Source organism: Gobio gobio (assembly GCF_949357685.1).
Source record: "Gobio gobio genome assembly, chromosome: 23".
NCBI lineage: Eukaryota > Metazoa > Chordata > Actinopteri > Cypriniformes > Gobionidae > Gobio > Gobio gobio.
In genome coordinates, this window is record NC_137119.1 from 43,645,063 (window position 1) to 43,667,909 (window position 22,847).

General features: G+C 42.5%; 2 protein-coding genes across 2 annotated transcripts in view; both read right to left on the reverse strand.

Annotated features, from left to right (window-relative positions):
• The window catches only part of kcnh2b (potassium voltage-gated channel, subfamily H (eag-related), member 2b), a gene marked incomplete at both ends in the record, with an annotated part of 338,495 nt that extends 332,477 nt beyond the window's left edge, over positions 1–6,018 (reverse strand). The window contains one exon of the mRNA XM_079806851.1: positions 5,943–6,018. Within this exon, the coding sequence (XP_079662977.1) occupies positions 5,943–6,018 (76 nt within the window). The remainder of the gene's footprint in view (positions 1–5,942) is intronic.
• An 8,861-nt stretch (positions 6,019–14,879) lies between these two features.
• The window catches only part of sspo (SCO-spondin), a gene marked incomplete at both ends in the record, with an annotated part of 194,732 nt that continues 186,764 nt past the window's right edge, over positions 14,880–22,847 (reverse strand). The window contains 3 exon segments of the mRNA XM_079806852.1: positions 14,880–15,038; positions 16,276–16,406; positions 21,152–21,212. Of these exon segments, the coding sequence (XP_079662978.1) occupies positions 14,880–15,038; positions 16,276–16,406; positions 21,152–21,212 (351 nt within the window).

The following is a 22,847-nucleotide window of genomic DNA, read 5'->3' on the forward strand; positions in this document are numbered from 1 at the left end:
ATAGATAGATAGATAGATAGATAGATAGATAGATAGATAGGACCATCAGGTCAATGTTAATCCTGATATCAGGTAAAGAGTATCAGCCGTGGGACACACATGGGCCTGTTTTATTTTGGGCTTATTGTTTTGTTGCAGCTAATATTCTCATCTGACATCTCATATCATCCACTGAACACTGGAGAGAAAACACTCCTTCAGTTTTTAATATTCGGCTGTGATCTCACAATCGAGAGGCTCACGGTGTTCTAGTGCGAGACATCAAGGCTAGAAAACCAGACCCAAGCCATCTGGAGAGAAACACTGAGAGAGCGACTTACAGCCAAAGCCATGACACAGAAGAGCTGAGTCTCGCTCTCCAGTCCCCCAGAGCTGGGCTGGGGATGGGCTGGGCTGGGCTGGGATGGGGATGGGATGGGCTGGCGATGGGCTGGAGATGGGATGGGGATGGGATGGGCTGGGGATGGGCTGGGGATGGGCTGGCGATGGGCTGGAGATGGAGATGGGCTGGAGATGGGCTGGGGATGGAGATGGGCTGGAGATGGGCTGGGGATGGGCTGGGGATGGGCTGGAGATGGGCTGGAGATGGAGATGGGCTGGAGATGGAGATGGGCTGGGGATGGGCTGGGGATGGGCTGGCGATGGGCTGGAGATGGAGATGGGCTGGAGATGGGCTGGGGATGGGCTGGGGATGGGCTGGAGATGGGCTGGAGATGGAGATGGGCTGGAGATGGAGATGGGCTGGAGATGGGCTAGAGATGGGGATGGGCTGGGGATGGAGATGGGCTGGGGATGGGCTGGAGATGGAGATGGGCTGGAGATGGAGATGGGCTGGAGATGGGCTGGGGATGGGCTGGGGATGGGCTGGGGATGGGCTGGGGATGGGCTGGCGATGGGCTGGAGATGGAGATGGGCTGGAGATGGGCTGGGGATGGGCTGGGGATGGGCTGGAGATGGGCTGGAGATGGAGATGGGCTGGAGATGGAGATGGGCTGGAGATGGGCTAGAGATGGGGATGGGCTGGGGATGGAGATGGGCTGGGGATGGGCTGGAGATGGAGATGGGCTGGAGATGGAGATGGGCTGGAGATGGGCTGGGGATGGGCTGGGCTGGGCTGGGCTGGGCTGGGATGGGCTGGAGATGGAGATGGGCTGGAGATGGAGATGGGCTGGAGATGGAGATGGGCTGGAGATGGAGATGGGCTGGAGATGGGCTGGGGATGGGCTGGGCTGGGCTGGGCTGGGCTGGGATGGGCTGGAGATGGAGATGGGCTGGAGATGGAGATGGGCTGGAGATGGGCTGGGGATGGGCTGGAGATGGAGATGGGCTGGAGATGGAGATGGGCTGGAGATGGGCTAGAGATGGGGATGGGCTGGGGATGGAGATGGGCTGGGGATGGGCTGGGCTGGGCTGGGCTGGGCTGGGATGGGCTGGGGATGGGATGGGCTGGGATGGGCTGGGGATGGGCTGGGGATGGGATGGGCTGGGGATGGGCTGGGGATGGGCTGGGGATGGGCTGGGGATGGGATGGGCTGGGGATGGGCTGGGGATGGGCTGGGGATGGGATGGGCTGGGGATGGGCTGGGCTGGGCTGGGATGGGCTGGGGATGGGATGGGCTGGAGATGGGCTGGGCTGGGCTGGGGATGGGCTGGGCTGGGCTGGGCTGGGATGGGCTGGGGATGGGGATGGGGATGGGATGGGCTGGAGATGGGCTGGGGATGGGCTGGGGATGTGATGGGCTGGGGATGGGCTGGGGATGGGCTGGGCTGGGCTGGGCTGGGATGGGATGGGATGGGCTGGGATGGGCTGGGATGGGCTGGGCTGGGCTGGGATGGGCTGGGATGGGCTGGGATGGGCTGGGATGGGATGGGCTGGGATGGGCTGGGCTGGGATGGGCTGGGGATGGGCTGGGCTGGGCTGGGCTGGGCTGGGCTGGGCTGGGCTGGGATGGGATGGGCTGGGATGGGCTGGGATGGGCTGGGATGGGATAGGATGGGATGGGCTGGGATGGGCTGGGCTGGGCTGGGCTGGGCTGGGATGGGATGGGCTGGGATGGGCTGGGCTGGGATGGGATGGGCTGGGCTGGGCTGGGGATGGGCTGGGCTGGGCTGGGATGGGCTGGGCTGGGATGGGATGGGATGGGCTGGGATGGGCTGGGCTGGGATAGGATGGGATGGGCTGGGATGGGCTGGGCTGGGCTGGGCTGGGCTGGGCTGGGCTGGGCTGGGATGGGATGGGATGGGATGGGATGGGATGGGATGGGCTGGGATGGGATGGGATGGGATGGGCTGGGATGGGATGGGCTGGAGATGGGCTGGGATGGGATGGGATGGGCTGGGGATGGGCTGGGGATGGGATGGGATGGGCTGGGATGGAAGGGGATTCATTATTTAAAGCACCCGAGGGAGAGACGGGGCAGCTTTACAGAGGAAGGGTAGTGGTGAGGTTAAGGAAAATACGGGTTTCTGTCACTTCTGACCAGACTTGATTTCTTGCATAATTCAGAAGCCATTTCAAATGCTTTGGGTTTTCATTATCAACTACTGTAATTCCTCATTAAAAATTAAACTGCAAGATATTATATTATATTACCGTAAATCCTCTAATATTGGCCTGTATTCCATTAGCGGCCGGGTCTCCAACATTGGCCGGTCTCTCTGTCACCGAAGGTAAATAAAGGCCGGTCTCTAATAGCGGCCGGGGCTATTATTAGAACCAACGTTTTTCTGGGCAGGCCTCAACATTATGCTTGCTTGTGATAGTAACATGCAAGTACCACAGGGTACTGGTCATGTCAATCACCCAGACATCCCAAGTCTCCCGCATATTTATAGCGGCTCCCTGATGCCCGCAAATTAGTAAAATTCTCCCGCAATCTAGAGCGAGCGAGCAAGAGCGCGCATGCGAGACACAAACTGTGCACGCGCGCACGGCAGAGAGGGAGAGAGCGAGAAACCTTACGTGTGTGTGCTAGTGTGCACCTAATGAAGCGCATGTAAGACGGAGAGCGTCCTGATTGGCTTGTTTCAGTAAGTCAACCAATCAATTGTCAGTGTGGGCGGGCTTTTATCTCTTCTCCCGAACCGAATTAATCAGTTCAGTGTATTTAGATTAGAAACTGGAGCGCCATGGCAGAGGTAGAGTGCCCCAAAAAACGAAAGTATAAAGTATAAACATAATGACAATCTTGCACGCTCTACAGTTTGTAACTAACATGTTATGGTTGAGTTAAACAAGTTTCATTTCATGTGCATATTTTTCAGGTCGGCTAGTTGCCAAGGCTACATGAAAACAACAAACTCCTTAGACCTGTTTAAAGTTGCAATGAAATATAAATAAAAGCAGTTTACATAAATAGTATAAGCAGCTTATGTAAATAGTAAAAGTGATCTACATAATTTTAGGAGAGATACCTCCCTGAAATGACTTTTTTCAGGTTGGGATGTCTGATCACCTCACTCTTGACTCGCACGTGAGACTTCAGTCACCGGGTCCGGTAGGCTAACGTTTACGGCGCGAGGATGAGAACAGACGCGCAGCGGTCAGCGGAACATGAGGAGGACGAAGAGGAGCTGTACAATAATTAATTTGTTGTAGAGGCTGGCGCGAGTGATGAGGAGTTTACAGGGAGAGATGAAAAGGAGGAGAAAACTGAGGAGGACGAGGATTAAACAGAATTGGAGAAATTTTTTTTATAACTTCAAACCAAACGAGACAGGAATGGTTAAACTTTGGAGCGGTAAGGTGTCTGTTGCCTTTTGTTATGAATCAATAACCTAATTATCACCGTGTATGGTTAAGTGTTTATAATGCACTACCGGTAGCCTATGTTTGCTACGTTTTTGTTACCATATTTCTACACTGGAATTTAGCCTGAATTACCGGTATTTGTTGTTAATGTTCTATATGCATACCATAATGTTATGGTAACTGTACGTTTTCAATAAATGAACCTAGTATTTTATTGGTTGAAATAGATGCAAAATCTCATTTTTAGTCTTTCTACTGGTAGTTTGATTTGCTCAAATAGAAATTGAGGCCTGCCTCTAATTCTGGCCTCCTTCCAATAAAGGCCTGGACCGCGATGCGCTTGAGTAAAATAAAGGCCCGGGCCTATATTAGAGGATTTACGGTATACGAGTTATAGTGTGAGGCTCTAATGCCTGATCTGATATCTGGCCATTCTTATTGAAATTGTAGGGTAATTGTTTTTTTAATAAAGCACAGATGAGAAAATTTGGGTGTGATGGATGGATGGATGGATGGATGGATGGATGGATGGATGGATGAGAGAATTTGGGTGTGATGGATGGACAAGATAGATGGATGGATAGATGGATGGACAAAATGGATGGATGGATAGATGATGGATGGGAAAAGTTGTGTGTGATGGATGGATGGATGGATGGATGGATGGATGGATGGATGGATGGATGGATGGATGGATGGATGGATGGATGGATGGATGGATGGGAAAAGTTGTGTGTGATGGATGGACAAGATGGATGGATGGATGGATGGATGGATGGATGGATGGATGGATGGATGGATGGAGATAGATAGATAGATAGATAGATAGATAGATAGATAGATAGATAGATAGATAGATAGATAGATAGATAGATAGATAGATAGATAGATAGATAGATAGATAGATAGATAGATAGATAGATAGATAGATAGATAGATGTTTTAACACCTATGCATTATTAATAATTTAGAAGTCAATTATGGACTGAGATTATACCCCAATATTATTCATCTTTAGGCAGTTCATTATATAAGAGAGTCTGAGGGAATCAATGGAAGACGCTCAGCTCATGCACTGAAGAATTCCATAGGGATAAATATCCCATTATTCCTCTCCGGAGCCGAAACATCAATACGCAAAATTCTCATTTTTTTATCAGCTTTACTCATTGATATCACCTTCACTATTATTTCCCAACACATCACAGGCCGAAAACTGAGGCCATTTAAAGTTTTAGAGCTAAAGGAAAAACTAAACCCTGGCCAAACCACAGTTTTATTTATATTTTTATTTAGTTTTATTTAGACACATTTATCTCACAAAGGATTCTGGATAGTCACTGATAACTAAAAAGCTGTAATATCAGCTATAAGAATTCATAAAGTTGATTGACTGGATAACACTTAATGTAAAGGACTACATTATAAACAGAACCACCACGTGTTTAAATAAAAAATAATGTATAGCCTGACACTACATGATCAATAATAGCCTGTATAACATCATATATATAGATATACACACGATCAGGCATAACATTATGATCTGTTAGGTGGGTGGGATATATTAGGCAGCAAGTGAACATTTTGTCCTCAGAGTTGATGTGTTAGAAGCAGGAAAAATGGGCAAGCATAAGGATTTGAACGAGTTTGACAAGGGCCAGATTGTGATGGGTCAGAGCATCTCCAAAACTGCAGCTCTTGTGGGCTTTTCCCAGTCTGCAGCGGTCAGTCTCTATCAAAAGTGCTCAAGGACAGCTCAAACTGCTCCAGAAGTTATTGGATCATGCCCAATAATTACAATTTTAACACCTAAAATACTATAGGCTGCACAAAATATCTCATTATTAGTATTATGTCAGTGTTATTATGTGATACACCTGTTTCATTAGCAACCCTTATAAAAAGGTACTGTGGTGAAACCATATTACTTTCATATGCCATGTCTACCTTCAATATTAATTTAATTTAATAATTCACATGGTTCTCCGAAGTATTTGATAGAATATCACACTGTAAAGACACATTTTCACACTTAAAATAGCTTTCGTTGAGGCAGATTCAGCCGTTATATTTCTGACAGGAATACAAAGTTACCTGAAAAACACGGTACAGCCACGGTACACGTCCAAAAACAGTTATTCTGTGAGTAAAAAACACACTTAAACGCTGTAAATAAACATTAACTTACTTTGACTTTCGAATTTCCTGATGATCGTGTCGAGGAAAGTGTTTTGCGGCGCGACGTGCCCTCGTCGTACCGGCATCCTCGCGCGTTCAGTCCAGCGGAGTGTCTCGAGCTCAAGCTGACCTTCCCGCCACGCTCTGCGCGCCCTGGGCACGCGCGGCTCCACACGGCGATGCGCGAGCCTCCCGCGCTCTGGAGAACTTCATCAGCAGCGCTCACGAGCGAGCCCTCAGGAGAACAACGAGCGATATCCAAACGGCGGTTTCCGGTTCCCAAACTCGACGGGAAGATTGTTTACGTCGCGTAATCCCTTAAAAATGACGAGAGGCTAATTTACTTCGTGACATGTGGGACGCTGAACTCCGTGTGACTGAAAAACGCTCTTTTTTTACCTTAGTCACGTCCTTGGGTATCCCTTTATCCAGTTAAAGCGATCCTCTCGGTTTGTATTCATCGAAAAAAATGTACTTTGAAGGAAAAAATATAAATATGACGGTTATCGCTCCAGAGGTCTCGCGCCGCGCGCGCGCGCTCCTCCCGTTTCGATGGTGACCAACAACAACAACGAGCTCGTGATGCGTCTGTCTAATTACAAACACAGCTAAACTTAAACGATTATAGTATATTTAGCTGTGTTCAGGTCACCCCGTTCTCTCCGTTCGCAGGTGTCGAACCCTTGATGTCGCACGGCTTTTTGTGGAAATCACGGGTTTGTAAATCACGGGCGAACTTCGCGATTATCCCGTCGAGCGATCGCCTTCTAACTCACCTGACAGTTGCGCGCGTGAGCTTTTGCGCTTTGTTTTCCACCTTCGGCGGTGTCGCGCGCTGTCAGACTGTACATGATACTACGTCATCGTCGGTGCACGCGTCGCGGACGTGGGGTTTCCCTGCGCCGTCACGCGCGTGCAGACAAAAGACGCTCCTCGTGGACATTTCAGCGATACTCTGCGTCTGCGCGGAGGTTTTTAGGGCAACAACAGCGATTTTGCAACTTCATGCTAATTAGACTAAGACGCAAAATAAGTGGAGTTGGACATTTTCAGCAAAATCCCAGTGAAATCAGGGCTTCGCAAGCGGGCGCGGCGCTTTTGTCCATATTTAGCCAGACTGTCTTTGAAGCATCCCAGCATCCTCCTCCCCATCCATCCCTTTCATTCAGTGATCACACGTGACACACAAGGTGCAAATGGGACATAATGAATGCATGTGTGTTCAATAAACTGCCACACTAATAAATAAACTCACTGTTACCAAAGAAAGGTTAGTTTAATTGCTGCATTAAAATCAGTAAAAATTACCAAAATTGATTTTCTCAATCATCTTGAATTGCATAATAATGAAGAAAACGGTTTAAAACTCAAAGTCATTAAATTAATTAAATGAGTTAGTTAGTATGAGAAGATTTTCCAGTGGTTAAGACCATGCATTTAAGATGAAATGATGCACATTTAGACATAAATATATACACTTAAAGTCTTTATAATGCACTCTGAGAAAAAAAAGTTTCTATGGCACCAAAAATGGTTCTTGGCTCGTAATCATAGGGGAACCTTTTTTAGTGCTATATAGCACCAACTTTGGTTTTTCACTGGTTCTTTGACTAAGGTGCTATATAGCACCTCTGAAGAACCACTGAGGCACCAAAATTGGTGCTATATAGCACTAAAAAAGGTGATGATTACGAGCCAAGAACCATTTTTGGTGCCATAGAACCTTTTTTTTTTTTTAGAGTGTGCATTATATCTATTCATAAATAACTGTAGCCAAAGTTAAAATGCATTATATTTTCTAAAGGTGCATTATAAGGCATAATTAATGCATTAAAAATACTTGTGCATTTATAGGCTACATAAAGGCTTTAAGTAAAGAAATATGATGTTTTATATCAAACCACAGAAGAAAAAAAATCAGTCTACTTTAGTCAAATTGCATTTTTATAATACAATAATTTGCTACAAACATTCATCCAAGAAATCAGTTGTCATGACAAGTGAAAGAAGACTGTCTTTGGCAATAATAATAATAATAATTAAGAGAAAATACACCATAACAAAGACTGAAAAAGTGATAAATCCAAACATAATTTAAAGGCTGTACAGATTGTAGATCTCGTAGAGCTTCAGGAAATATTAAATAGGAAAGATTCAGTCATATAATGACAAGCTACATAAAGAGCGGACGAAGCATCTCTCTCTGCATTCATCAGCGGCCATTCAGCGCCTCGACAGGTCTCCACCTGCGGAGAGGGAAAAGCAGATGAATTTGACGGATTTTGGGAATATTTTATCCTGCATTCTTGATTCATACCTTTCTAAAAAAAACATTGAATGTGCCTGAATAGTCCCTGAATCAGAGTCAGCAACATTTAGTCCCTGGTAAGAGGAAAATATGAAATTGTCCATTTTCATGTCAAATTCACATCATAATTACAGTTTCAGCAAAAACTTCTCGAAGGCAGATTAATACTTATTTGCTTGACCTGTTAGCAGTTGCATTTAATAATAAATATATCATGATGCATTGCAAAAAAATCAAATGTGTGTGATATGATAAAACAGCGCTGCGTTACACACATGCATGAGCAGAAGAATAAAAGCTCCGCCCACTCAAGAGTCAAGACATGCCTTTGTGTTGAGTAAGAATAAAAGCTCCGCCCACTCAAGAGTCAAGACACGCCTTTGTGTTGAGTAACAGAATAAAAGCTCCGCCCAATCAAGAGTCAAGACGCGCCTTTGTGTTGAGTAAGATAATAAAAGCTCCGCCCACTCAAGAGTCAAGACACGCCTTTGTGTTGAGTAAGAGAATAAAAGCTCCGCCCAATCAAGAGTCAAGACACGCCTTTGTGTTGAGTAAGAGAATAAAAGCTCCGCCCACTCAAGAGTCAAGACACGCCTTTGTGCTGAGTAAGAGAATAAAAGCTCCGCCCAATCAAGAGTCAAGACGCGCCTTTGTGTTGAGTAAGATAATAAAAGCTCCGCCCACTCAAGAGTCAAGACACGCCTTTGTGTTGAGTAACAGAATAAAAGCTCCGCCCACTCAAGAGTCAAGACACGCCTTTGTGTTGAGTAAGATAATAAAAGCTCCGCCCACTCAAGAGTCAAGACACGCCTTTGTGTTCAGTAAGAGAATAAAAGCTCCGCCCAATCAAGAGTCAAGACGCGCCTTTGTGTTGAGTAAGATAATAAAAGCTCCACCCACTCAAGAGTCAAGACACGCCTTTGTGTTGAGTAAGAGAATAAAAGCTCCGCCCACTCAAGAGTCAAGACACGCCTTTGTGTTGAGTAACAGAATAAAAGCTCCGCCCAATCAAGAGTCAAGACGCGCCTTTGTGTTGAGTAAGATAATAAAAGCTCCGCCCACTCAAGAGTCAAGACACGCCTTTGTGTTGAGTAAAAGAATAAAAGCTCCGCCCACTCAAGAGTCAAGACACGCCTTTGTGCTGAGTAAGAGAATAAAAGCTCCACCCACTCAAGAGTCAAGACACGCCTTTGTTTTGAGTAAGAGAATAAAAGCTCCGCCCACTCAAGAGTCAAGACGCGCCTTTGTGTTGAGTAACAGAATAAAAGCTCCGCCCAATCAAGAGTCAAGACGCGCCTTTGTGTTGAGTAAGAGAATAAAAGCTCCGCCCACTGACGAGTCAAGACACGCCTTTGTGTTGAGTAAGAGAATAAAAGCTCCGCCCACTCAAGAGTCAAGACACGCCTTTGTACTGAGTCAGAGAATAAAAGCTCCGCCCACTCAAGAGTCAAGACACGCCTTTGTGTTGAGTAAGAGAATAAAAGCTCCGCCCAATCAAGAGTCAAGACGCGCCTTTGTGTTGAGTAAGAGAATAAAAGCTCCGCCCACTGACGAGTCAAGACACGCCTTTGTGTTGAGTAAGAGAATAAAAGCTCCGCCCACTCAAGAGTCAAGACACGCCTTTGTACTGAGTCAGAGAATAAAAGCTCCGCCCACTCAAGAGTCAAGACACGCCTTTGTGTTGAGTAAGAGAATAAAAGCTCCGCCCACTCAAGAGTCAAGACACGCCTTTGTGTTGAGTAACAGAATAAAAGCTCCGCCCAATCAAGAGTCAAGACACGCCTTTGTGTTGAGTAACAGAATAAAAGCTCCGCCCACTCAAGAGTCAAGACACGCCTTTGTGTTCAGTAAGAGAATAAAAGCTCCGCCCACTCAAGAGTCAAGACACGCCTTTGTGTTGAGTAAGAGAATAAAAGCTCCGCCCACTCAAGAGTCAAGACACGCCTTTGTGTTGAGTAAGAGAATAAAAGCTCCGCCCACTCAAGAGTCAAGACACGCCTTTGTGTTCAGTAAGAGAATAAAAGCTCCGCCCAATCAAGAGTCAAGACGCGCCTTTGTGTTGAGTAAGAGAATAAAAGCTCCGCCCACTCAAGAGTCAAGACACGCCTTTGTGTTGAGTAACAGAATAAAAGCTCCGCCCACTCAAGAGTCAAGACACGCCTTTGTGTTCAGTAAGAGAATAAAAGCTCCGCCCAATCAAGAGTCAAGACGCGCCTTTGTGTTGAGTAACAGAATAAAAGCTCCGCCCACTCAAGAGTCAAGACACGCCTTTGTGTTGAGTAAGAGAATAAAAGCTCCGCCCACTCAAGAGTCAAGACACGCCTTTGTGTTGAGTAAGAGAATAAAAGCTCCGCCCACTCAAGAGTCAAGACACGCCTTTGTGTTGAGTAAGAGAATAAAAGCTCCGCCCACTCAAGAGTCAAGACACGCCTTTGTGTTCAGTAAGAGAATAAAAGCTCCGCCCACTCAAGAGTCAAGACACGCCTTTGTGTTCAGTAAGAGAATAAAAGCTCCGCCCAATCAAGAGTCAAGACGCGCCTTTGTGTTGAGTAAGAGAATAAAAGCTCCGCCCACTCAAGAGTCAAGACACGCCTTTGTGTTGAGTAACAGAATAAAAGCTCCGCCCACTCAAGAGTCAAGACACGCCTTTGTGTTCAGTAAGAGAATAAAAGCTCCGCCCAATCAAGAGTCAAGACACGCCTTTGTACTGAGTCAGAGAATAAAAGCTCCGCCCACTCAAGAGTCAAGACACGCCTTTGTGTTGAGTAAGAGAATAAAAGCTCCGCCCACTCAAGAGTCAAGACACGCCTTTGTGTTGAGTAAGAGAATAAAAGCTCCGCCCACTCAAGAGTCAAGACACGCCTTTGTGTTCAGTAAGACATGAAAAATTACATATTGTGCCTTTAATTTTGATACATCCCTCCACCAAAAAACAATATAATATCTGGTGTTATTTTGCATCTTAAATAAATGCTTGATTTCAGAATGTTTAGATATTTGTTCTGGAAAACATAACAATACTGAGGTAGAACATAATTTATGTAATGCATAATCATATATTTATTAATAAATGCAACTGCAAACAGTTCAAACAAACAAATATTCATCTGTCTGTGAGAAGTCGTGATGTGACGACAGTGTTTTTGCTTGGAATAAAATGAACATGACAAGTTTCATATTTCTCTGGTTTTCACTTCTCAACAAAGACAGGAAGCTTTTAGCGCCAGTGCAACACAATAAAGAGCAAAGGAAGCACATTACGCGTGTAACTGATGCTTGTGGTGAATTATGGGAAATGTTGTGGTCGTGCAAACTGGCTAAATAAGTGTTCTAGGAAGAGTTAGGGCTGTTTTTCATCAACAGTACACACACGCATTCACACAGAACAATTCACAGTGACATTTGAATTATGATCCATGTTCAGTTTGCTTAATAATTGGCACAGAAAATCCACAGTTGATTTGAGCTCGTCTCGTCGTTCTTGAAATCTCTTCTGTGCCCACAGTTTGCTATTCAAACATCATTTCATTTTAAGGCATTTTTAGAGCAAATTTTGCGGCTTTGTTTTCAAAGTGTATCTGTAAATATCAATCTGCATGAAATGGCTCCGTGATGGAGCAATAAAAAATGCCCCCCCTCTAAGTGAAGTCCCACAGATTCAATTAGCTAATGAGATCGATCACATTGATGAATGACTAAACACTGACGAGAACAAGCCTAATGACATCAGGCCTGCTGGAAACACAGCGTGCATTACCAGCATGATCACATGATGCTTTGGTTATGAATTGTGGAAATACCGCATGCCCTTCAGAGCTGATCACGAGTGATTTATGTACATCCATGAATGAAGTTAATGATAAATGTCTGTTGATATGAACTATAACTGGTTCAAATATGCACATTTGTGTCACACTTTAGGGTTCAATTCTCAATATTAACTAGTTATAATCATGCATATTACTAGGATAGGCTGTTTATTAGTATTTATAAAGTACATATTAATGCGTGACCATATTCTACATCCCTTACCTAAACGTAACAACTACCAGTTAATAATCCGTAATTAGGAGTTTATTGAGGCAAAAGTTGTAGTTCAAAAAAGCCTTTTTCAAGATTTACACATTTCCATTGATAGTACATTTCCCTCAAATTAAATTGATTCATATTATTAATAATTTTAAATGAGTAAAGCTTAATAAAACATTTTGTAGAGAATGAGCAATTTAGTTTATGTGATTCACATTCATATATTTTTTTATATATGTACATGAACTCCCTTGTCCTGTTTATTGGGCCTAAATGACCCGTACGTGAACTCCCTTGTCCTGTTTATTGGGCCTAAATGTCCCGTACGTGAACTCCCTTGTCCTGTTTATTGGGCCTAAATGTCCCGTACGTGAACTCCCTTGTCCTGTTTATTGGGCCTAAATGTCCTGCACATGAATTCCCTTGTCCCGTTTATTGGGCCTAAATGTCCCGTACGTGAACTCCCTTGTCCCGTTTATTGGGCCTAAATGTCCTGCACATGAACTCACTTGTCCCGTTTATTGAGCCTAAATGTCCCGTACGTAAACTCCCTTGTCCCGTTTATTGGGTCTAAATGTCCCGTACGTAAACTCCCATGTCCCGTTTATTGGGCCTATGTCCCGTATGTAAACTCCCATGTCCCGTTTATTGGGTCTAAATGTCCCGTATGTAAACTCCCATGTCCCGTTTATTGAGCCTAAATGTCCCGTACGTAAACTCCCATGTCCCGTTTATTGGGTCTAAATGTCCCGTATGTAAACTCCCATGTCCCGTTTATTGGGCCTATGTCCCGTATGTAAACTCCCATGTCCCGTTTATTGAGCCTAAATGTCCCGTACGTAAACTCCCATGTCCCGTTTATTGGGCCTATGTCCCGTACGTAAACTCCCTTGTCCCGTTTATTGGGCCTAAATGTCCCGTACGTGAACTCCCTTGTCCCGTTTATTGGGTCTAAATGTCCCGTATGTAAACTCCCATGTCCCGTTTATTGAGCCTAAATGTCCCGTACGTAAACTCCCTTGTCCCGTTTATTGGGTCTAAATGTCCCGTATGTAAACTCCCATGTCCCGTTTATTGGGCCTATGTCCCGTATGTAAACTCCCATGTCCCGTTTATTGAGCCTAAATGTCCCGTACGTAAACTCCCATGTCCCGTTTATTGGGCCTATGTCCCGTACGTAAACTCCCTTGTCCCGTTTATTGGGCCTAAATGTCCCGTACGTGAACTCCCTTGTCCCGTTTATTGGGTCTAAATGTCCCGTATGTAAACTCCCTTGTCCCGTTTATTGGGTCTAAATGTCCCGTATGTAAACTCCCATGTCCCGTTTATTGGGCCTATGTCCCGTATGTAAACTCCCATGTCCCGTTTATTGGGCCTAAATGTCCCGTACGTGAACTCCCTTGTCCCGTTTATTGGGTCTAAATGTCCCGTATGTAAACTCCCATGTCCCGTTTATTGAGCCTAAATGTCCCGTACGTAAACTCCCTTGTCCCGTTTATTGGGTCTAAATGTCCCGTATGTAAACTCCCATGTCCCGTTTATTGGGCCTATGTCCCGTATGTAAACTCCCATGTCCCGTTTATTGAGCCTAAATGTCCCGTACGTAAACTCCCATGTCCCGTTTATTGGGCCTATGTCCCGTACGTAAACTCCCTTGTCCCGTTTATTGGGCCTAAATGTCCCGTACGTGAACTCCCTTGTCCCGTTTATTGGGTCTAAATGTCCCGTATGTAAACTCCCATGTCCCGTTTATTGGGCCTATGTCCCGTATGTAAACTCCCATGTCCCGTTTATTGGGCCTAAATGTCCCGTACGTGAACTCCCTTGTCCCGTTTATTGGGCCTAAATGTCCCGTACATGAACTCCCTTGTCCCGTTTATTGGGCCTATGTCCCGTACATGAACTCCCTTGTCCCGTTTATTGGGCCTAAATGTCCTGCACATGAATTCCCTTGTCCCGTTTATTGGGCCTAAATGTCCCGTACATGAACTCCCTTGTCCCGTTTATTGGGCCTATGTCCCGTACATGAACTCCCTTGTCCCGTTTATTGGGCCTAAATGTCCCGTACGTGAACTCCCTTGTCCGTTTATTGGGCCTAAATGTCCCGTACGTGAACTCCCTTGTCCGTTTATTCGGCCTAAATGTCCCGTACGTGAACTCCCTTGTCCGTTTATTGGGCCTAAATGTCCCGTACGTGAACTCCCTTGTCCGTTTATTGGGGCTAAATGTCCCGTACATGAACTCCCTTGTCCGTTTATTGGGCCTAAATGTCCCGTACATTAACTCCCCTGTCCCGTTTATTGGGCCTAAATGTCCCGTACGTAAACTCCCTTGTCCGTTTATTGGGCCTAAATGTCCCGTACGTGAACTCCCTTGTCCGTTTATTGGGCCTAAATGTCCCGTACGTGAACTCCCTCGTGTTGGGTTAAATAAAACCGGCCAGCATGTAAGGCAAACATCACTTTGTTTGTCCATTTCAACCCAACTTGGGTAGTTTTTAACCCAGCATTTCTTAGAGTGTCCACTTTCCCGGTATGGAAAACAGAAGCATGGACATTCTGCCTAATAACATGGGATCAGAAGTTGTGTTTTTGTGTTCCCTTGGCTCATTTACCCACCCTGGCAGCTGGTACACTCGCAGCTGTGAATGACGGGCAGAACCACCGGCTCGACGTCTCCGCTGGCACACTGCAGACTGAGGAAGCGCACCGGGTTCTGCGGGTCCAGCCTGTAACTGCAGCAGTCGCAGAACGCCTGCAGGTACGGCTCCTGAGAGAGAGAGAGAGAGAGAGAGAGAGAGAGAGAGAGAGAGAGAGGGCAGGTCAGACAAACCCACGGATAACAATCCAGATCGTCTTCACACTACATTTGCTCCAGTGCCACTGGCCCGCTCTCTCTCTCTCTCTCTCTCTCTCTCTCTCTCTCTCTCTCTCTCCGGAGAGGAAACGCTCTAAATGATCCCAGGATTCCACTCCATCAGAGAGAGAGAGAGAGAGAGAGAGAGAGAGAGAGAGAGAGAGAGAGAGAGAGAGAGAGAGAGAGAGAGAGACGAACATGAGACGCAAGAGAAGAGGGCAGATGTGAAGGGGGAGAAAAAAGAGGTGTGAGTTTTGGCGTTAAAGCTGGAGTGTGCAGACTGGTTTCCATGGCAACCTGACAGAAGTTTCCATTTCAAACACATTTTAAAATAGTTGCAGCAACTGATGAAACATTTAAATCAAGAACAAAGAACACAAGCCAGATAAATGTGGCGCTTTAGTGTTCATAAATCTGCTGTTATATACAACATAAGGCATCATAAATAACTGTTATACACTGTAAGATGTTTCCCTTATTAGCAATCATCAATGGTTTAATGAATGATGTCAGGAAATATTACATCAAATAGTTTTTTTTTCTTGTATCTTTTCAACTGTACAACATAATATTTTGATGGCTGATTTCTCTTGTATATAAAACATCCTTATATTGTGTTGGTCCCTCTTTTGCTGACCCGTCGACTCCTCTAGACCCCTGAAGGTGTGCTGTGGTATCTGGCACCAAGATGTTAGCAGCAGATCCTTTAAGACCTGTAAATTGCGAGGTGGGGCCTCCGTGGATCGGACTGGTTTGTTCAGCTCATCCCACAGATGCTCGATTGGATTGAGATCTGGGGAATTTGGAGGCCAAGTCAAAGCCTCAAACTCGTTGCAGTTTTGGAGATGCTCTGACCCAGTCGTCTATCCGTCACAATTTGGCCCTTGTCAAACTCACTCAAATCCTTACGCTTGCCCATTTCTCCTGCTTCTAACACATCAACTCTGAGGACAAAATGTTCACTTGCTGCCTAATATATCCCACCCACCTAACAGATCATCAGTGTTATTCACTTCACCTGTCAGTGGTCATAATGTTATGCCTGATTGGTGGCTACATTGATGCACTTATAACACATAATACATAAGTAGAAATACTCAGAACTCATGCAGCACTTCTCAGATCATACAGAGAGACAAACGACACGCACCTCCAGAATGACATCAGTCCTGGATAAACAGCGCCCTCTGCAGAAGCTGACCTCCACGTTGTCCAGGCGACAGTCGCCCTTGGTGATGTTCCTGACCTCAGTGTGACGACGGCACTCGGCAACAGGATCCTCTGGAGACCAGGAAGGGATGTTCACGGGAGAAAATGGGACAGGAGCAGAGAGAGCCGAGGATTAATAGAAGCACATACAGGATGAGATTGCTGCTTTTAAAGTTAAGAAGAAACTCTATGTTAGCATTAAAAATTCCATTTTAAAATCACGTTTTCTTTCTTAGTACAGTCTTCTTATTGTGCACAGATCATCTGTGCATGCTTTTATTAAGAAAAATGTTTTGGTTTTGAAATATTTCATTAACTTGCTTCACCTCAGAAGCCAATCAATGATGGATAAAATCAAATTGTGTACAATTTTTCCCCTCGCTAAATATCCAATTAATAAATACCCTCAGAAAGATGTTATATTACGGGGTCGAATAGCATTTCATGTTGACTTTAATATTCACAGTGTTAAATGTCATACAAAAAGTCCTTACAATCAAACATTAAAATGTGTTAGCATCACAATTAACTGCTTAAGAGCCAAAATATGCAAAATAATCTTGTTTGAAAAGATGATAGTGATAAGGTATAGATATTAGTTATTGCATGTTAAGTATGCTAGTTATTGCATGTTAAGCATGTTAGTTATTGCATGTTAAGCATGTTAGTTATTGCATGTTAAGCATGTTAGTTATTGCATGTTAAGCATGTTAGTTATTGCTTGATAAGCACGTTAGTTATTGCATGTTAAGAGTGTTAGTTATTGCATGTTAAGAGTGTTAGTTATTGCATGTTAAGTGTGTTAGTTATTGCATGTTAAGTGTGTTAGTTATTGCTTGATAAGCACGTTAGTTATTGCATGTTAAGTGTGTTAGTTATTGCATGTTAAGCATGTTAGTTATTGCTTGATAAGCACGTTAGTTATTGCATGTTAAGCATGTTAGTTATTGCATGTTAAGCATGTTAGTTATTGCTTGATAAGCACGTTAGTTATTGCATGTTAAGTGTGTTAGTTATTGCATGTTAAGCATGTTAGTTATTGCATGTTAAGCATGTTAGTTATTGCATGTTAAGCATGTTAGTTATTGCATGTTAAGCATGTTAGTTATTGCATGTCAAGTGTGTTAGTTATTGCTTGTTAAGCATGTTAGTTATTGCATGTTAAGCATGTTAGTTATTGCATGTCAAGTGTGTTAGTTATTGCTTGTTAAGCATGTTAGTTATTGCATGTTAAGCATGTTAGTTATTGCATGTCAAGTGTGTTAGTTATTGCATGTTAAGCATGTTAGTTATTGCATGTCAAGTGTGTTAGTTATTGCATGTTAAGTGTGTTAGTTATTGCATGTTAAGAGTGTTAGTTATTGCATGTTAAGCATGTTAGTTATTGCATGTCAAGTGTGTTAGTTATTGCTTGTTAAGCATGTTAGTTATTGCATGTTAAGCATGTTAGTTATTGCATGTCAAGTGTGTTAGTTATTGCTTGATAAGCACGTTAGTTATTGCATGTTAAGCGTTTTAGTTATTGCATGTTAAGTTATTGCATTTTAAGCGTGTTAGTTATTGCATGTTAAGCGTTTTAGTTATTGCATGTTAAGTGTGTTAATTATTGCATGTTAAGTTATTGCATGTTAAGTGTGTTAGTTATTGCATGTTAAGTGTGTTAGTTATTGCATGTTAAGCATGTTAGTTATTGCATGTTAAGAGTGTTAGTTATTGCATGTTAAGTGTGTTAGTTGTTGCATGTTAAGAGTGTTAATTATTGCATGTTAAGTGTGTTAGTTATTGCATGTTAAGTGTGTTAGTTATTGCATGTTAAGAGTGTTAGTTATTGCATGTTAAGTGTGTTAGTTATGGCATGTTAAGTGTGTTAGTTATTGCATGTTAAGTGTGTTAGTTATTGCATGTTAAGAGTGTTAGTTATTGCATGTTAAGTGTGTTAGTTATTGCATGTTAAGAGTGTTAGTTATCACATGTTAAGCATGTTAGTTATTGCATGTTAAGCATGTTAGTAATTGCATGTTAAGAGTGTTAGTTATTGCATGTTAAGTGTGTTAGTTATTGCATGTTAAGAGTGTTAGTTATTGCATGTTAAGCATGTTAGTTATTGCATGTTAAGCATGTTAGTAATTGCATGTTAAGTGTGTTAGTTATGTGCATGTTAAGCATGTTAGTTATTGCATGTTAAGCATGTTAGTTATTGCATGTTAAGAGTGTTAGTTATTGCATGTTAAGCATGTTAGTTATTGCATGTTAAGCATGTTAGTAATTGCATGTTAAGTGTGTTAGTTATTGCATGTTAAGCATGTTAGTTATTGCATGTTAAGCATGTTAGTAATTGCATGTTAAGAGTGTTAGTTATTGCATGTTAAGTGTGTTAGTTATTGCATGTTAAGAGTGTTAGTTATTGCATGTTAAGCATGTTAGTTATTGCATGTTAAGCATGTTAGTAATTGCATGTTAAGTGTGTTAGTTATGTGCATGTTAAGCATGTTAGTTATTGCATGTTAAGCATGTTAGTTATTGCATGTTAAGAGTGTTAGTTATTGCATGTTAAGCATGTTAGTTATTGCATGTTAAGCATGTTAGTAATTGCATGTTAAGTGTGTTAGTTATTGCATGTTAAGCATGTTAGTTACTGCATGTTAAGTGTGTTAGTTATGTGCATGTTAAGCATGTTAGTTATTGCATGTTAAGAGTGTTAGTTATTGCATGTTAAGTGTGTTAGTTATTGCATGTTAAGTGTGTTAGTTATTGCATGTTAAGAGTGTTAGTTATTGCCTGTTAAGCGTGTTAGTTATGTGCATGTTAAGCGTTTTAGTTATGTGCATGTTAAGCGTGTTAGTTATTGCATGTTAAGCGTTTTAATTATGTGCATGTTAAGCGTGTTAGTTATTGCATGTTAAGCATGTTAGTTATTGCATGTTAAGCGTGTTAGTTATGTGCATGTTAAGTGTGTTAGTTATTGCATGTTAAGTGTGTTAGTTATGTGCATGTTAAGTGTGTTAGTTATGTGCATGTTAAGTGTGTTAGTTATGTGCATGTTAGATGTGTTAGTTATTGCATGTTAAGCGTGTTAGTTATTGCATGTTAAGCGTGTTAGTTATGTGCATGTTAAGTGTGTTAGTTATATACATGTTAAGCGTGTTAGTTATGTGCATGTTAAGTGTGTTAGTTATTGCATGTTAAGCGTGTTAGTTATTGCATGTTAAGCGTGTTAGTTATTGCATGTTAAGCGTGTTAGTTATTGCATGTTAAGTGTGTTAGTTATTGCATGCTAAGCGTGTTAGTTATTGCATGTTAAGCGTGTTAGTTATTGCATGTTAAGCGTGTTAGTTATTGCATGTTAAGCGTGTTAGTTATTGCATGTTAAGCGTGTTAGTTATTGCATGTTAAGTGTGTTAGTTATTGCATGTTAAGCGTGTTAGTTATGTGCATGTTAAGAGTGTTAGTTATTTCATGTTAAGTGTGTTAGTTATGTGCATGTTAAGAGTGTTAGTTATTGCATGTTAAGTGTGTTAGTTATTGCATGTTAAGTGTGTTAGTTATTGCATGTTAAGTGTGTTAGTTATTGCATGTTAAGTGTGTTAGTTATGTGCATGTTAAGTGTGTTAGTTATTGCATGTTAAGTATGTTAGTTATTGCATGTTAAGCGTGTTAGTTATGTGCATGTTAAGCGTGTTAGTTATGTGCATGTTAAGAGTGTTAGTTATTGCATGTTAAGTGTGTTAGTTATTGCATGTTAAGTATGTTAGTTATTGCATGTTAAGTATGTTAGTTATGTGCATGTTAAGAGTGTTAGTTATGTGCATGTTAAGTGTGTTAGTTATTGCATGTTAAGTGTGTTAGTTATGTGCATGTTAAGTGTGTTAGTTATTGCATGTTAAGTATGTTAGTTATGTGCATGTTAAGAGTGTTAGTTATGTGGATGTTAAGAGTGTTAGTTATTGCATGTTAAGAGTGTTAGTTATGTGGATGTTAAGTGTGTTAGTTATTGCATGTTAAGAGTGTTAGTTATTGCATGTTAAGTATGTTAGTTATGTGCATGTTAAGAGTGTTAGTTATGTGGATGTTAAGTGTGTTAGTTATTGCATGTTAAGTATGTTAGTTATGTGCATGTTAAGAGTGTTAGTTATGTGGATGTTAAGAGTGTTAGTTATTGCATGTTAAGAGTGTTAGTTATGTGGATGTTAAGTGTGTTAGTTATTGCATGTTAAGAGTGTTAGTTATGTGCATGTTAAGAGTGTTAGTTATGTGCATGTTAAGTGTGTTAGTTATTGCATGTTAAGTATGTTAGTTATGTGCATGTTAAGTGTGTTAGTTATTGCATGTAAAGTATGTTAGTTATGTGCATGTTAATTGTGCATGTTTACAAACAAATGAAAATGTATTGATAAAGTTTGTTATTATCAGACATGTTCCTTCATATATGCTTATGTTTGCTGTTCTATCTTTACGGTGATATGGTTAGTAGTAGTTTATTATTCACGTTCAGTGATGTTTTCTGCAGCTCTCCCACTGATTTAGAAGATTTGCTCCTGCATGTTAATGCAGTCGTTACTCCTGAAACTTTTTTTCCACAAGTCAGCATTTTAAACTGCACAAATGATCTGAACGGATTCTTTCAACCGAGAGGAATTTTCAGGATCCTGCAATCTCTTGAAAGCAGTTCCTCGGCTGTAGTTTAACTCAAACTCGGAGTGCCAGAGCTAAAGCTCCCGTGTGCTTAATGATGTGTACTACATGTGCCTGTGGCAGAACTGCTGACAAATATCAGCTCACTCTTCTCTATTAGTGACTGTGTGTTTCCTGACTCTCACCTGGATACTCTCTCCGGCACACAGGGCAGCAGTCCTCCGCTTCCAGCACCTTCACTTCACCCTGGGAAACAGAGAGAGAGAAATGATGTGGAGGATATGGGTGGCTCAGAATAGCTCGGCGTACGTGACTCTTCTCCTGTGAGATGGATGGATGCTGACTGTGACAGACTCCACACGGGCCAGAGGTGCCCGGAGCCATTTACAGCCAAAGATGGAGTAAAACAGAGGTAATATAATGAATATTGTGTTTTGTTGTTTGGCTTGTTATTCTCCTGGGAAAATCTAAATGGGCCAAGCCAAAAATGGCAAAATATTTAATGGTCTTAACCCTTTGAATCCCAAATGACTAGTCAGGAAAGTAGCAAGAATTGCACAAATACTGTAGACTTAGCCGGGTAACTTTTTACAGTGTTGCTCCACTCAATGTTAATGGATTCAAACTAGTTGAAAAACGTCTCCGAGTTAGTTTGAGACCAAAAATTCACTATAGAGTTTATATCTGGACTCTGACCGGCCAAAACTTGAGCCTGATGGACTGTGCCCAGTTGCATAAAGCACCTTAAGTGTAATTTTCCTTTAAGTTCGCCCTTTTGTTTCCCTTAAACCTAAGGGTGTTGCAGAAAAAAACCCTTAAGTGTTACTTAAGGGTTTCTTTAAATTAAACGTCATAAACACTTAGAATTCCCCTTAAATGCTGTTTTTTCACTTAATTAATCCCTTAAAAAGTGTTGCATAAACCCCTTAACGCTCATTTCTCTAAGTATAACTTAAGGTTTGAAAATCGTAACCTTTATAGTAACACGGACAAAAATAAGACGACATGGCTGAATTTATGAACCAGCTGAAGATCATTATGTGCCAAGAAGAGTTTTTAGGGATAGGGAGAACCCTTTGGACCATCTTAGCGATGAAAAATTGTTGCAAGAATACACCGATTTACTGATTCACTGACACTGAACACCTGCAGTCATACGTACATTTCTGAATGAGATGAAGAAAAACTCACATCATTAAAGAAGTCGTTTGACGTCATAAGTCATTAATGTCTTCATATAATAGAACCGAAGCTATAGATTGTGTATTTAAACACTTCTCATTTACCAGTGGCTAAAGTCAGGAGGACTAGCTGAGGTGAGGCTGCTCCAGACGGGTTACATGCGTGCGAGGCGATCGCCGGGATCTCACAACATTTTTAAATAGGCGCTATCTTTACAAATAAACCACAGATTTGAACTTTAAACAACTACATTCTCTAACTTAACAACTCTTAAAACAACATCAAGCTTGATCCTCTTGCACTTTGGTCCCCATCTGGTTGCCAGTTATGTACCCTCTCCTTTGTTGGATGTTTTATGTTTTATGTTGTCTATATGTTTTATGTCTGCCTATGCAGCAGTACCCTGTCTCTAAACCAAATTTCTCCCAAGGGAGACGAATAAATGAACTTGACTTGACTTGAACATGTCGTGACACAATTACAGTAGTATTTTTCAATTTCGCGGCCACGCAACCACTATGAAAAGCGCAAAAGGACGCGCGTCAATTTGGCTTCAAACGCTTGCTTTATACGCGTGTCCATCTCGCTTTGGACGCGCAAATGCATTCAAAGTTCAAGCATCAAACTAGACGTGAATTTGACGCTCTATTCACTTTTGGTGTGAACGCAGCATTAGTGTTAGTGTTTTGCATATCTATG